We start from the raw sequence: 12,803 nt of genomic DNA, 5'->3' as shown, positions 1-12,803 counted from the left end.
GAAAATTCTGAAAGAGATGGGCATACCAGACCACCTGACCTGCCTCTTGAGAAACCTATATGCAGGTCAGGAAGCAACAGTTAGAACTGGACATGGAACAACAGACTGGTTCCAAATAGGAAAAGGAGTACGTCAAGGCTGTCTATTGTCACCCTGCTTATTTAACTTCTATGCAGAGTACATCATGAGAAACGCTGGGCTGGAAGAAGCACAAGCTGGAATCAAGATTGCTGGGAGAAATATCAAGAACCTCAGATATGCAGATGACACCACCCTTATAGCAGAAAGTAAAGAGGAACTAAAAAGCCTCTTGATGAAAGTGAAAGTGGAGAGTGAGAAAGTTGGCTTAAAGCTCAACATTCAGAAAATGAAGATCATGGCATCTGGTTCCATCGCTTCATGGGAAATAGATGGGGAAACATTGGAAACAGGTATCAGGCTTTATTTTGGGGGGCTCCAAAATCACTGCAGATGGTGACTGCAGCCATGAAATTAAAAGACACTTACTCCTTGGAAGAAAAGTTATGACCAATCTAGATAGCATATTCAAAAGCAGAGACATTACTTTGCCAACAAGGTCCGTCTAGTCAAGGCTATGGTTTTTCCAGTAGTCATGTATGGATGAGAGAGTTGGACTGTGAAGAAAGCTGAGCGCCGAAGAATTGATGCTTTTGAACTGTGGTGTTGGAGAAGACTCTTGAGAGTCCCTTGGACTGCAAGGAGATCCAACCAGTCCATTCTGAAGGAGATCAGCCTTGGGATTTCTTTGGAAGGAATGATGCTGAAGATGAAACTCTAGTAACTTTGGCCACCTCATGTGAAGAGTTGACTCATTGGAAAAGACTCTGATGCTGGGAGGGACTGGGGGCAGGAGAAGAAGGGGACGACAGAAGATGAGATGGCTTGATGGCATCACTGACTCGATGGACGTAAACTCCGGGAGTTGGTGATGGACGGGGAGGCCTGGCGTGCTGTGATTCATGGGGTCGCAAAGAGTCGGACACGACTGAGCGAATGAACTGAACTGAACTGAATTAGTTTGCTAAGGCTGCCATAACAAAATACCAGACTAGACAGCTTAAACAATAGAAATGTATCTTGTCCCAGTTCTGGAGGCTAGAAATCTGAAAGTCAAAGTGTTGAAATGATGAATGATGATAAGTCCTCTTTCCTTGACTGGTAAATTGCTATCTTCTTCCTCTATCTTCACAAGTTCTTTCCTCTGTGCACACACACACCTGTGTCTAAATTTCCTCTTCTTATAAGGACACTAGGGTGTATTGGATTAGGGCCAACACTAATGACCCCATTTAACCTTAATTACCTCTATTATGTCCCTCTCTCAAATGTAGTTGCGTACTGAGGTACTGAGAGGACTTCTACATGTGAATTTGGCAGGGGTGAGGGGGTAACATAATTTAACACATAGCATCAGTTTATGTGAATTCCTTACCTGGAGGACAGAAATGACAGTAGAAACTCCAGAAAACGTAAAATAATTAGTCCAAGATATCATTTGTGTATGTGCTGTGCTCAGTCATGTCTCTTTGTGACTCCATGAACTGTAATAACCCACCAGGCTCCTCTGTCCTTGAGATTCTCCAGGCAAGAATACTGGAGAGGGTTGCCTTTTCCCCCTCCAGGGGATCTTCCCAACCTAGGGTTTCCTGCATTGGTAGGTGGGTTCTTTACTATCGAGCCAACAGGGAAACCCAGATATCATTTGAACAGTTAACAAATGGAACTTTAGGATTTTTGTTCTTTTTAAAAATATTTATTTTTATTTATTTATTTGGCTGCACAAGGTCTTAGTTGTGGCATGTGGGATCTAGTTCCCCAACCAGGGATCAAACCCAGGGCCCCAGCATTGAGAGCTCACAGTCTTAGCCACTGGACACCAGGGGAGTCCCAGGATTTTTGTTCTTATGAGGTACAATTTCCTGAAGAAAATTTCATGGAAACTATTAAAAAGAAATGATGAAAAGTAACTGCTTTTTCTTTCAGACTTCCTTAAGTTACCTCCAAATTCTCTTCCCAAAGATGTTCACAGAGTAAATGCCTCTTATTTTGCCCAAAATGAAGTTCATCAAAAAGAAAATAAGTTATCTTACACAGAAAGTTCTGTTTTTATTGGTTAGAATTGCATATAGTTGTAATTCTTTCATCACACATATAATACACAGTAACCATCAAGTAACGATGCTAAAATAACTTATTGACAAATTCTAATATTGAACACAGAATAGTTCTATCTCTATTAACAATAAAAAACAAAACCGCTAAGTATCTTGGAAAATTTAAATGCAGACCATTATTTCACAATTTGGAAGTCTGCGTAGTCCAGCTTTACGATGACCTTCTCATTGTGGAAGCTTGCTCTGTCGATGTGTGACTTGGGACTTCCTTTTGTCTCAAGCCATTCCTGCATATGACGTACTTTGGAGGTAGGCCCTTGCAATCGTCCTTGCACTGTGCCCTGGTCAGTGTTCTGGACCCAGCCTACTAATCCAAGCTTTTTACCCTCAGCCTAAGGGAAAGAAAAAGACAAGAAAGAGAAATCCAGTGAGACTGAACAAAACAAAGCGAGACGACAATCTCTTGCCAGAACCTTGGCCTACAATCAAGCCACTGAAACTAATTTGATATTGTCCAGCACAGTCAAAACAGAACTACAGCAAGGAGAATCTCACTGCTGATCTTAACATGAAGTGTTGACCACTTGACTCCATTTCTTTCTTCTACCCTATAAAACCCAGGCACCAGAATTTTTCACTGTTTAGTCAATTTGATTAAGTACTTAAAGATTTAAGACCAAATCAGATGTTTTCAAAATGATTCTCTAAGGCTGATTGTTGTTAGGATACTGGACTATATCTTGTTCATTTTCCTTCTCCTAATCAAGAATCTAATGAATATATTAAATAGAAAAAAGCATAAAGTTATCTGATCCTTCTGTTTCTCTTTAGCCAAGACCATACCTAAACAAACCCAGATGATTAAGTATCCATTATATCTTTAAAGATCATTAGGGAGTATTTCACAATTTCCTGGGCAAATCATTCCATTGTTTTCACTGTAGAGAAACTGTCTAATCCAAGGTCTTTACCTTGCATTCAAAGCCCACTTTCTCTCATCCTCTGACAGAAGGAAAAAGTTGCTGGTGATCAGCCTCTGAACACCTACATTTCATAAGACCACGTTAACTATTGTTTTCACTTGACTTTCTTCTGTCTAAATAATCACAAGGCCTTTAATGCTGAATAAGCTTAGGAAAAACATCTAATCATTGTAACCACTCTTTTCTTAGACATTTTACTGTTCTTTCCTATAAAGCATTAACTGTGAAATAACTGAAAATTGGGGGAAAGTAGTAATGTTTCAGAGGCAATTTTATTTTTGTAAAATTTCCAACTAAGGATTTATAAAAGTTATTGCTTGTTACATTCTATCTAAATAGAAGGAGTTGGATTACAAAAGAAAATGGGAGTTAACATGACTGCATGTCCAAATGCTGGACTAGTGATCTAGTAAATATGGGAAATTGCTGGAGTTGGCCAAAGAAAATGTTATGCAGAGCAAAAGTATGTTTGATGAGGAACTGAAGTATTCATCAAATCAGTTATGTTCAAAGCAAAGACATGTTTGCATAATGAACAAAAGAGACTTTGGTCAAATAACAGTTTAAAGGATAGGGAGGAAATTAAGGAATGAAGAAAAATAAGAGATATCTACAGCATGATTAAGGGTTGCAGACTGAAGCATTAAAAAAGAATACAGAAAATGGATTTGAATAAGACTCCATATCCCACTGACTTTGTGCAACAACTGCACCCTCTCCTACTTCATATTAACCCAGGAGAGTGGGCCGTGTCTAGTTCATAGTTACCTTATATGGTAACTTGCTATAAGAATGATTGTGTTGAGGCTTTGAGCAGGTTATAATAGTTCAATACATTTTTAACTGCAGCGTGATTTATCTGAACTCCTGAGAGTAAACAAAACACTCCCAACTTTGACAGGTGTTGAGAATGGAGATTTCCTATGGGTTTTATCTGGGCACTGGATTCTGTTATTTTTAAATGGTAACACAATATTGCTGAGTCATGTTCAGCTTTGACTATATATCTAAACAAGCAAGTAGCGTTCTCTCCTAAGAAAATTCCAAAAAGCTGATTCTCCCTCATAACCATATTTCCTCTTGAACAGTCATCTGGAAACATTTTAAGGATTATAATCACCAATTCTAGTCTCAATCTAAAAAAAGGTTATCCTCAAACCAATAACCTAGACCTTCCACATTAAGAAACTAGAAAGAGAGGAGCAAACTGAACTCAAATCAAGCAAAAAAGGGAAATAATAAAGATTACAGCAGGAGTTAATAAATAAAACAGAGACAAAGAAAGTTCTCTGGTGGTACAGTGGTTAAGAATCTGCCTTGCAATGCGGGTTTGATCCTTGGTAGGGGAACTAATTTCCTACATGCCCCAGAGCGACTAAAACACATGACCTCCCAAACCCCAACTAGGGAGTCGTTGCTCAACAACAAAAGATCTGCAGGACTCAACGAAGATCCTGTTAGCCACAACTAAAAGACCCACCACAGCCAAATAAATATTTGAAAATTGTTTTTCTGTATTATCTCTTTTTACACTGAGGGTTGGGAGGTGCTATAACGATGGGCTCTCCTGCCATCTGCTCCTTTTCCCTCAACAACTTTAATTAATCTTCATTAATTTTTAATCCATTTATTAAGCCACAGGAACTTACCCTACATGAAAGTGAAAGTTGCTCAGTTGCGTCTGACTCTTTGTGACTCCATGGACTATATAGTCCATGGAATTCTCCAGGACTGGAGAATTCTCCAGGCCAGAATACTGGAGTGGGTAGCCTTTCCCTTCTCCAGGGGATCTTCCTAACCCAGGGATCAAACCCAGGTCTCCCGCATTGCAGGTGGATTCTTTACCAGCTGAGACACAAGGGAAGCCCAAAAATGCTCAACTGAGTAGCCTATCTCTTTTCCAGGGGATCTTCCCGACCCAAGAATCGAACCGGGGTTTCCTGCATTGCAGGTGGATTGTTTACCAACTGAGCTATCAGGGAAGCCTACCCTACATAACTGGAGGCAAAGCTATCTGGAACATAGCTCTTGCTATGACTTTCAGTAATTCTTTTCTTCCAACAGGCACTTCATATATGAGCAGGGAACAGGGGGAACTAATTTGCAAATCATTGGAAAAAGAGGTAGTGGCACTTAACATTCACATTTCAAAGATTCAGGTTTGAACTTTAAAGTGGCTTTGGCAAGTTCTGCAGTCTTAACTCATTATCTTTGGGGTTGGAGATACACTGGGAAGGCAATAGCCTGATATTCCCCTATAGAAGACAGAAGGCAAACTAAGATTTCATCTTTGTCATTAGGGAAGATTGATGAAAGTGAAAGAGGAGAGTGAGAAAGTTGGCTTAAAGCTCAACATTCAGAAAACGAAGATCATGGCATCTGGTCCCATCACTTCATGGGAAATAGATGGGGAAACAGTGGAAACAGTGTCAGACTTTATTTTGGGGGGCTCCAAAATCAATGCAGATGGTGATTGCAGCCATGAAATTAAAAGACGCTTACTCCTTGGAAGGAAAGTTATGACCAATCTAGATAGCATATTCAAAAGCAGAGACATTACTTTGCCAACAAAGGTCCGTCTAGTCAAGGCTATGGTTTTTCCAGTGGTCATGTATGGATGAGAGAGTTGGACTGTGAAGAAAGCTGAGTGCAGAAGAATTGATGCTTTTGAACTGTGGTGTTGGAGAAGACTCTTGAGAGTCCCTTGGACTGCAAGGAGATGCAACCAGTCCATTCTAAAGGAGATCAGTCCTGGGTGTTCTTTGGAAGGACGGATGCTAAAGCTGAAACGCCAATACTTTGGCCACCTCATGTGAAGAGTTGACTCATTGGAAAAGACTCTGATGCTGGGAGGGATTGGGGGCAGGAGGAGAAGGTGACAACAGAGGATGAGATGGCTGGATGGCATCACTGACTTGATGAACGGGAATCTGAGTGAACTCCGGGAGTTGGTGATGGACAGGGAGGCCTGGCATGCTGTGATTCATGGGGTCGCAAAGAGTCAGACATGACTGAGTGACTGAACGGAACTGAACTGAACTGAACTGAACTGAGTGAAGTTAAGGCAGAGGCTGTCAATAGTCTGTTCATCCCCTCAATTACTGATATGTCATAGTAATACCAGGCTCCATGTTCAGTGTTACTATTACTTACCCTGGAATGAATAAAGTATTTTCATTAGAAAAGCTTCACCTGGAAAAAGTGTTGTTGCTTAGTCCCCAAGTCGTGTCTGACTCTTTGTGACACCTTGGACTGTAGCCCTCCAGGCTCCTCTGTCCATGGCATTTCCCTGACAAGAATATTGGAGTGGGTTGCCATTTCCTTCTCCAAGGGATCCCCAAGGGATCTTTCTGACCTAGAGATAGATAGAACCCACGTCTCTTGCATTGGCAGGAGATTCTTTACCACTGAACCACCTGGGAAGGCCTCCCCTGGAAAAGGTACTTGTTCTTTAAAACCTAAAATGAGCAAAATTAAGGAATTAAGTAGGGGAATGGGAGAGGGTTCAAGAGAATAAAAGGTCTGAAGAAAATGCAACAGCTACAGATGAAGTAGTTACATAAATTACATAGTTATTTAAATGTCATCTCTTTGATCAGTGTTAACTTTCCTGTAAGAATTGTGATTTGTTTTGATGATGCCCCAATAGGGAGAACTGGGAAAGCCCTTTCTCTTTGTAAAAGAGAAGCTCATCCATATGTGTGTTGGTACTCAATACCACTGTTAGACCAATAATAACAGCAGACAAAGCTTCCAGTAGGGATTCCCAGGTGACTCAGTGGTAAAAGAATCCACCTGCCAATGCAAGAGACCTGGGTGGAGAAGATCCCCTGGAGGAGGAAATGCCAACCCACTCTAGTATTCTGGCTGGGAAAATCCCATGGACGGAAGAGCCTGGCGGGCTATATAGTCCATGGAGCTGCAGATTCGGACACGACTGAGCATGCACACACACACACAGAAAAGCTTCCATTTGCGTTGTGGTTTACCCATTGCAAAACATTTTCATACCTATTCTTCCACAAACCACCTCTTTGCCATTCAGCTACCAAAGAGCCAGCTTCTCCAAAGCATATTTTTCGGGAATATGTCTCTTGTTTCCATGCTGATAACGTAGGTAGGGCCACATACCTGAGTGTACTTGCGGAAAAACACTCCTTGCACCTTTCCAAAAATTTCATAATCCACTGATATCAGGGTATCCCCTTCTGCCATGCTCATGCTCAAACCTGTCAGAGACCAGGATAGCAGAAAAGTAAAGGACTCATTATCCTATTCCAGGGCCCCCAATCATTAGGCAGAAAGGGTCATCACACCTATAACCCCTACATCCTTAACCACTGCGACCTCTCCCTGACCTTAAGGTGCCCGTACTTTGGATACGTGTAAGGGCGGGTGTCTGAAGTAACAGGAAGACACCTGCAAGGGAGCTTCGGGTCGCGATTGCCCACAGAGGCCTCTTTTGGGGCAATTACCTGCATATCCAATTACCTCCCTACACCCATCCCCGGTCCCGCTCCCTCTCCATCCTTCCCTCTTCCCACAGACCTGCCTTCCACGCGGCCAGTACCTCCTCCTAGTAAATTTTATGCCTAATCGAACTCACAGGCACGCCCCGGGTCCCTGTCCCAGGCTCAACCTCCTTGTCGTCCTCCCAAGCGTTAGGGACTACCCGGCAGACCACCAGGCCAACAGTCACCCCTCAGCCGCGTAACCGCCGCGCCCGGAAGCTTAGAAGGCGGCTCCTCCTTCGCCGCCTCTCCTGTCCATCACCTGCACCGGCCAATCACGCACGGCGCGCTCGGCCCAGAGCCCGCCTAGAGGGTGGGATTTCGGGAGGCGCGTGTCTAGGAGCGCCCGAGCCCCGGGCTTGGGGAGCATCTGTCCAGGGTCTCGGCCATGAGTCTACAGACCGAGTTCTCATCCTACCTTGGTCACTAAGCGCGCCTCACTTTTTTTTTTTTTTTAAGTTTCTCCTGGGGAGAAGGACGAAGACGAAGAAACATTTGAGATAAATCCAATCATTCTGTAAATAATTACTGAGAGCCTCTGTGCCAGGCACAGTTCTAGGTCCTTGACACGCGTTAACGAAAAGAAAGGATCCCTGGATTGGAGGAGCTTAAATTCTGGAGACAGAGACAGACGGCAAACACTAAACATCATAAACAAAACAAAAAAATCATAAAATTTTTCTGCCCTTTTCCTCAGTTCTCCTCCAATTCTGGGTCATGCCTAACTTTGGAATTGGTAGCAGTAGCGACGAGTATAGGAGGTCGCACACAAGGTTATTTCTCCCACTGTGATTCTGGAAGCTGCCCACCAGAGTCTACCCTACTAAGTCAGTCTACCTTACTAAGAAAACTCTAAACAATGCTTATCTAAAGCAACCAATCACAAACACAAACAAAATAACCCAGGGCTCCAGAATCACAACTGAATCAGTCAACCTAAGCCAAGTGACCCAGAGAAGGCAATGGCAACCCACTCCAGTACCCTTGCCTGGAGAATCCCATGGACGGAGGAGCCTGCTGGGCTACAGTCCATGGGGCCGCTAAGAGTCAGACAGGACTGAGCGACTTCACTTTCACTTTTCACTTTCATGCATTGGAGAAGGAACTGGCAACCCACTCCAGTGTTCTTGCCTGGAGAGTCCCAGGGCTGCTGTCTATAGGGTTGCACAGAGTTGGACACGACTGACACAACTTAGCAGCAGCAGCAAGCCAAGTGACCAAGTTGCATGAATTTCTTTAGGGAGAAGGGAACTGTCTAGGGGAGTTGTGGGTGTTGATTGTTAAAAGTAGGGTCATCTCGTGTGTATCAGTCACTCAGTCATGTCTGACTCTTTGTGACCCCATGGATGGTAGCCCACCAGGATCCTCTGCCCATGGAATTCTCCAGGCAAGAATACTGGAGTAGGTTGTCATTTCCTTCTCCAGGGGATCTTCCCCACCCAGGGTCGAACCCAGGACTCCTGCATTGGAGGCAGACTTTTTACTGTCTGAGCCACAAGGGAAGCCCAAAGGTCACCTTGCAGGCATTTATATCCAGATATCCTATGATTAAGAATGCATATGGGGCTTCCTTGGTGGGACAGTGGATAAGACTGTGCCTGCCAGCGCAGGGGACTTGGGTTTGATCCCTGGTCCAGGAAGATCTCACGTGCCTCAGAGCAACCAACTCCATGTGCCATAACTACTGAGTCCATGCTCTACAGCCTGAGAGCCACAACTACTGAGCCTACGTGCTGTAACTGCTGAAGGTCAAGTGCCTAGAGCCTGTGCTCTGCGACAAGGGAGGCCACTTCAATGAGAAGCCCTTGCACTGCAACAGACAGTAGCCCTCACTTGCCACAACTAGAGAAAGCCTGAGCACAGCAATGAAGACCTAGCGCAGTCAAAAACAAACAAACAAACAAAAATTATATATATATGTAAAGAATGTGAATGAAGGTAAACTGTGGTGCTTACTGTTGCCCTTTGGAGTGCTGTGTACCTTACATCCCTCCATTTAAGACTCCATATGTATGCCAGGTTGGCACACTTGGCAAGGTGAGATGGATTTGCCGGCCATGGAGATTCATTATTCCATTAGTTCCCCACTACAAAGTGAGGGTCCAGATCCTGGAGAGTCATATGACCTCAGTGCTGGTATGGGGGTGGCAGTGAGTTTGGAAACTGGATTGAATTGTCATGCTAGGCAATATTTGAAAATAATGCTGAACAGAGTAACTGGCTGATGTTATTTCTTTAAAATTTATTTTAAAGAAACCTAGTTTCTCTGTAGCATCAAACTATTCAGTACCTACATGTATACACACTGTAGGATATACAAAGATGGATGGTATATAATCTTTGTCCTTAAAGAGCTTTTTTATTTCACATAAGGGACAAATATGCATGCAAATGATGACAATGCAATGCACAACATGCAAATTCAGTTCCATGAACATCCATTGAGAGTTCATCACGAGCCAGCCCTGTGACAAAAAAATATTATGAGAGCACAAAGGAGCAGAGCGATTCCTTCTGGCTGGCAAGACTGGGAAAGCGTTCTTGGAGGAAACGGCATATTACCCAAGGTTACACAACCACAAAGAGTAAGTGATGGAGCTGGGATTTAGTTCCAAGCAGTCTGAGTACAGAGCCTACTCTGTACTGAATGCTATGTTCTACTACTTTCCAGCACATGGAGTTGGAGGAAGGCCACTGAGGTAAGAGAGTATGAGTAGTCAGATGTGGCTGGACCCTGAGTGTATATTACTGAGTATATACTACTGATATACTACTGGGTATATATCAACCCTGGCTGTACATTAGGACTTTGGGGGAAAGTTTACACAAGATTGATACCCAGGCCTTAACCTCCAGAAAAACTGCTTTCCAGGTAGCCCTAAAACACAGCTAGGATTGACTCTGGGGAGGCAAGGCATGTTTCAGCTTTATCCTGTAGGTAAAGAAGAAGCAATTGGGTAGGAGAATGACAGGTTCAGATGCATTTAGGATTTAGGATAGGGACTTTCCCGGGGGTCCACTGGTTAACCTTTCAATGCACATTCAATCCCCAGTCAGGAAACTAAAACACACATAATAACTAGAGAAGCTCCTACACACCACAATGAAGACTCAGAACAGCCAAAAGAAGCAGATGTATAGCAGTTAGGAGAGTGGTGCCGTCCCAGTGAGAAGTGAAGAAGAAACTCACCTAGGGTAGGAGAAATGAAAAGGAAGGGACATATATGAGACACTGCAGAATAAATTCAACAGAGCCTGCTGACCCATTAGAAGGGGTGACAAATAGGGGGGAGTGGAAGAAGACTGAGGTTTCAGCATGAGAGGGAACACTGGAGAAGTGGCTTGGGAAATAGGGAGGTAATCACAACTGTGTTTTCTGTCTTATTGACTTTGAGATACCTGAGGAACATTCATGTGCATGTGCTACGTGGGCATTTGGAAACTTGAGTCTGTTACTAAGGGGGAGAACTAAGCTAGATGCCAGTGAAACATAGGTGAGAACTGAAATTCCAGCATTTGGTTGAAATCATTAAGGAAGAGAATGTCTGAAACTGCATTTATATGAGAAATAAGCGGGCTTTGGAGAACAACTACATTTGGGAGGCAAGTGAGGAAAAGACATAAATGCAAGAATATGAAAGAAGATGGAACAAGGACATGAAAAAAGAAACCAAGAAGGCACAGAGAAGCAAGTGAGAAGAGAGTTCCAACGGAGAGAAAAAATCAATAATGTCAAAGAGTAGGTTGAAGAAATAGCAGCTTTTGTCTTTAGGGTCATTGGAAGGTCACTGGTAGACTGGCCAGTTCAGAGCAGAGACGGGGAAACCAGACCACAATGGACCGGACAATGAGGGAGAGTCAAAGAAGTGAGGGCAGCTAATGTAAAGCTTTCTATTAAGAAATCTTGCGGAGAAGAGGAGAAAGGACTGGGACCCTAAGGTGAGAGGTGAGGTCAAGGGAAAGGAAGTTTTTTTTTTTTTTTTTTTTGTAAGGCAAAGCTAAGCATATTTTAAAACCAGAGTGTGTGGATGGATACAACTTGAAGTTAGCAAGATGGATGGGTATGGTGAGTCAATTCCTGGAAGGTACTGAAAGGGACTAAGTCAAGAGAACTCAAGGAAAGACAAAGATTTTTTTTCCTCAGAAACAAGATGGAAAGGAGTCAAGATGGAAGGAGGCACCCTGGGAAATTCTGCTAGGCTAGAGGGGAGCTTTGGGAGTTGATGACAGGCAAGCCCCATGCTGAGATAACTGGGACCTTGAAAAGAGTGACAAACCTCTGGAAATGCATACACAGAGAGGGCACTTGAGAGACAAGTAGAAGGGAAAACAGGGCATGAAAAGACTGCTTTGGAGCACCGCCAAGGAATTTCTTTATAACATGTAAAAGCTGCAATATGACATGTTGAAGTAGTAACACCGACCACTGCTGTCTATATTATTTTCCATGGGCATGAATCTTTTTAAGTAGTTACAAGGGAAAAAGAGTAAGCTGCCTGTTTCAAACAGCTTGCACAAATGAACTGAAGTATGAAGACAAATAAACTCTCTTCTGATGTTAACAAGTTATGGGATATCTTTAGGGTTGAAACCAGGTTATACTGAGTATTTTGGATCTGGTGGTTAACTTCATTATCATTACACTTGTCTGAGTCATTCTTGGGCCCTAAGAAGACAGGGCCAGAGTTACCACATGAAAGGAAAACATTATATCAAAATAATGAGATTGGCTACAAAAACCTCCCCGGGAAGAGACTGCGTAGCAAAAGCTAGCGGAGTTGCTAAAATCTGACGCAAGCTCCAAACTATGTGCGAGGAAAAGCATGGACAGAGTCGACAGCCGTACCTGGGGCCGGTACCAAGCAGCCGAGCGTGCCGAGAAAGGCGACCAGCATGCCCACTCCGGCTAAGAGGAGGGCCGACACCGGAATCTTGCGGCAGAATGACCCGAGGGCGCATCTAGGCGCTCCTTTTTTTGCCAGAGAAGGGCACACCCCAGGATCGGAGAGCATCGCTGTGAGAAAAGTACACGCTCTTTGATGGAGCCCCAGAAGAGCCTCTCCCACCCCCTACCCACGTTCCCCAAGGGCAGGGCTGGACTGAGCTGCAGAGTTGGCGGGACACCGAGTCTAGTGACCCTGCTGGACCTCGCCCGCGGCCCCGGCGGCCCCGGG

General features: G+C 43.7%; 1 protein-coding gene across 3 annotated transcripts; it reads right to left on the bottom strand.

Moving 5' to 3' along the window:
• On the bottom strand, window positions 2,099-12,764 carry ACYP1 (acylphosphatase 1). 3 transcript variants are annotated; one of them, XM_005686091.3, is made up of 3 exons: window positions 12,476-12,764; window positions 7,250-7,347; window positions 2,099-2,527 (listed from the first exon to the last, which is right to left on the bottom strand). In XM_005686091.3, the coding sequence occupies exons 1-3, from the start codon at window positions 12,639-12,641 to the stop codon at window positions 2,312-2,314; spliced, it is 480 nt and encodes a 159-aa protein (XP_005686148.2). In that variant the 5' UTR covers window positions 12,642-12,764; the 3' UTR covers window positions 2,099-2,311. The 3 variants fall into 3 exon arrangements, with proteins under 3 accessions (XP_005686148.2, XP_005686150.1, XP_005686149.1); XM_005686093.3 differs by lacking the exon at window positions 12,476-12,764 and adding an exon at window positions 7,667-7,873; XM_005686092.3 differs by lacking the exon at window positions 12,476-12,764 and adding an exon at window positions 7,725-7,873.

Source organism: Capra hircus, chromosome 10 (genome assembly GCF_001704415.2).
Source record: "Capra hircus breed San Clemente chromosome 10, ASM170441v1, whole genome shotgun sequence".
In the NCBI taxonomy this organism is placed as follows: domain Eukaryota; kingdom Metazoa; phylum Chordata; class Mammalia; order Artiodactyla; family Bovidae; genus Capra; species Capra hircus.
Note: the sequence above shows the minus strand (reverse complement) of the source record. Positions and strands in the feature narration are given on the sequence as shown.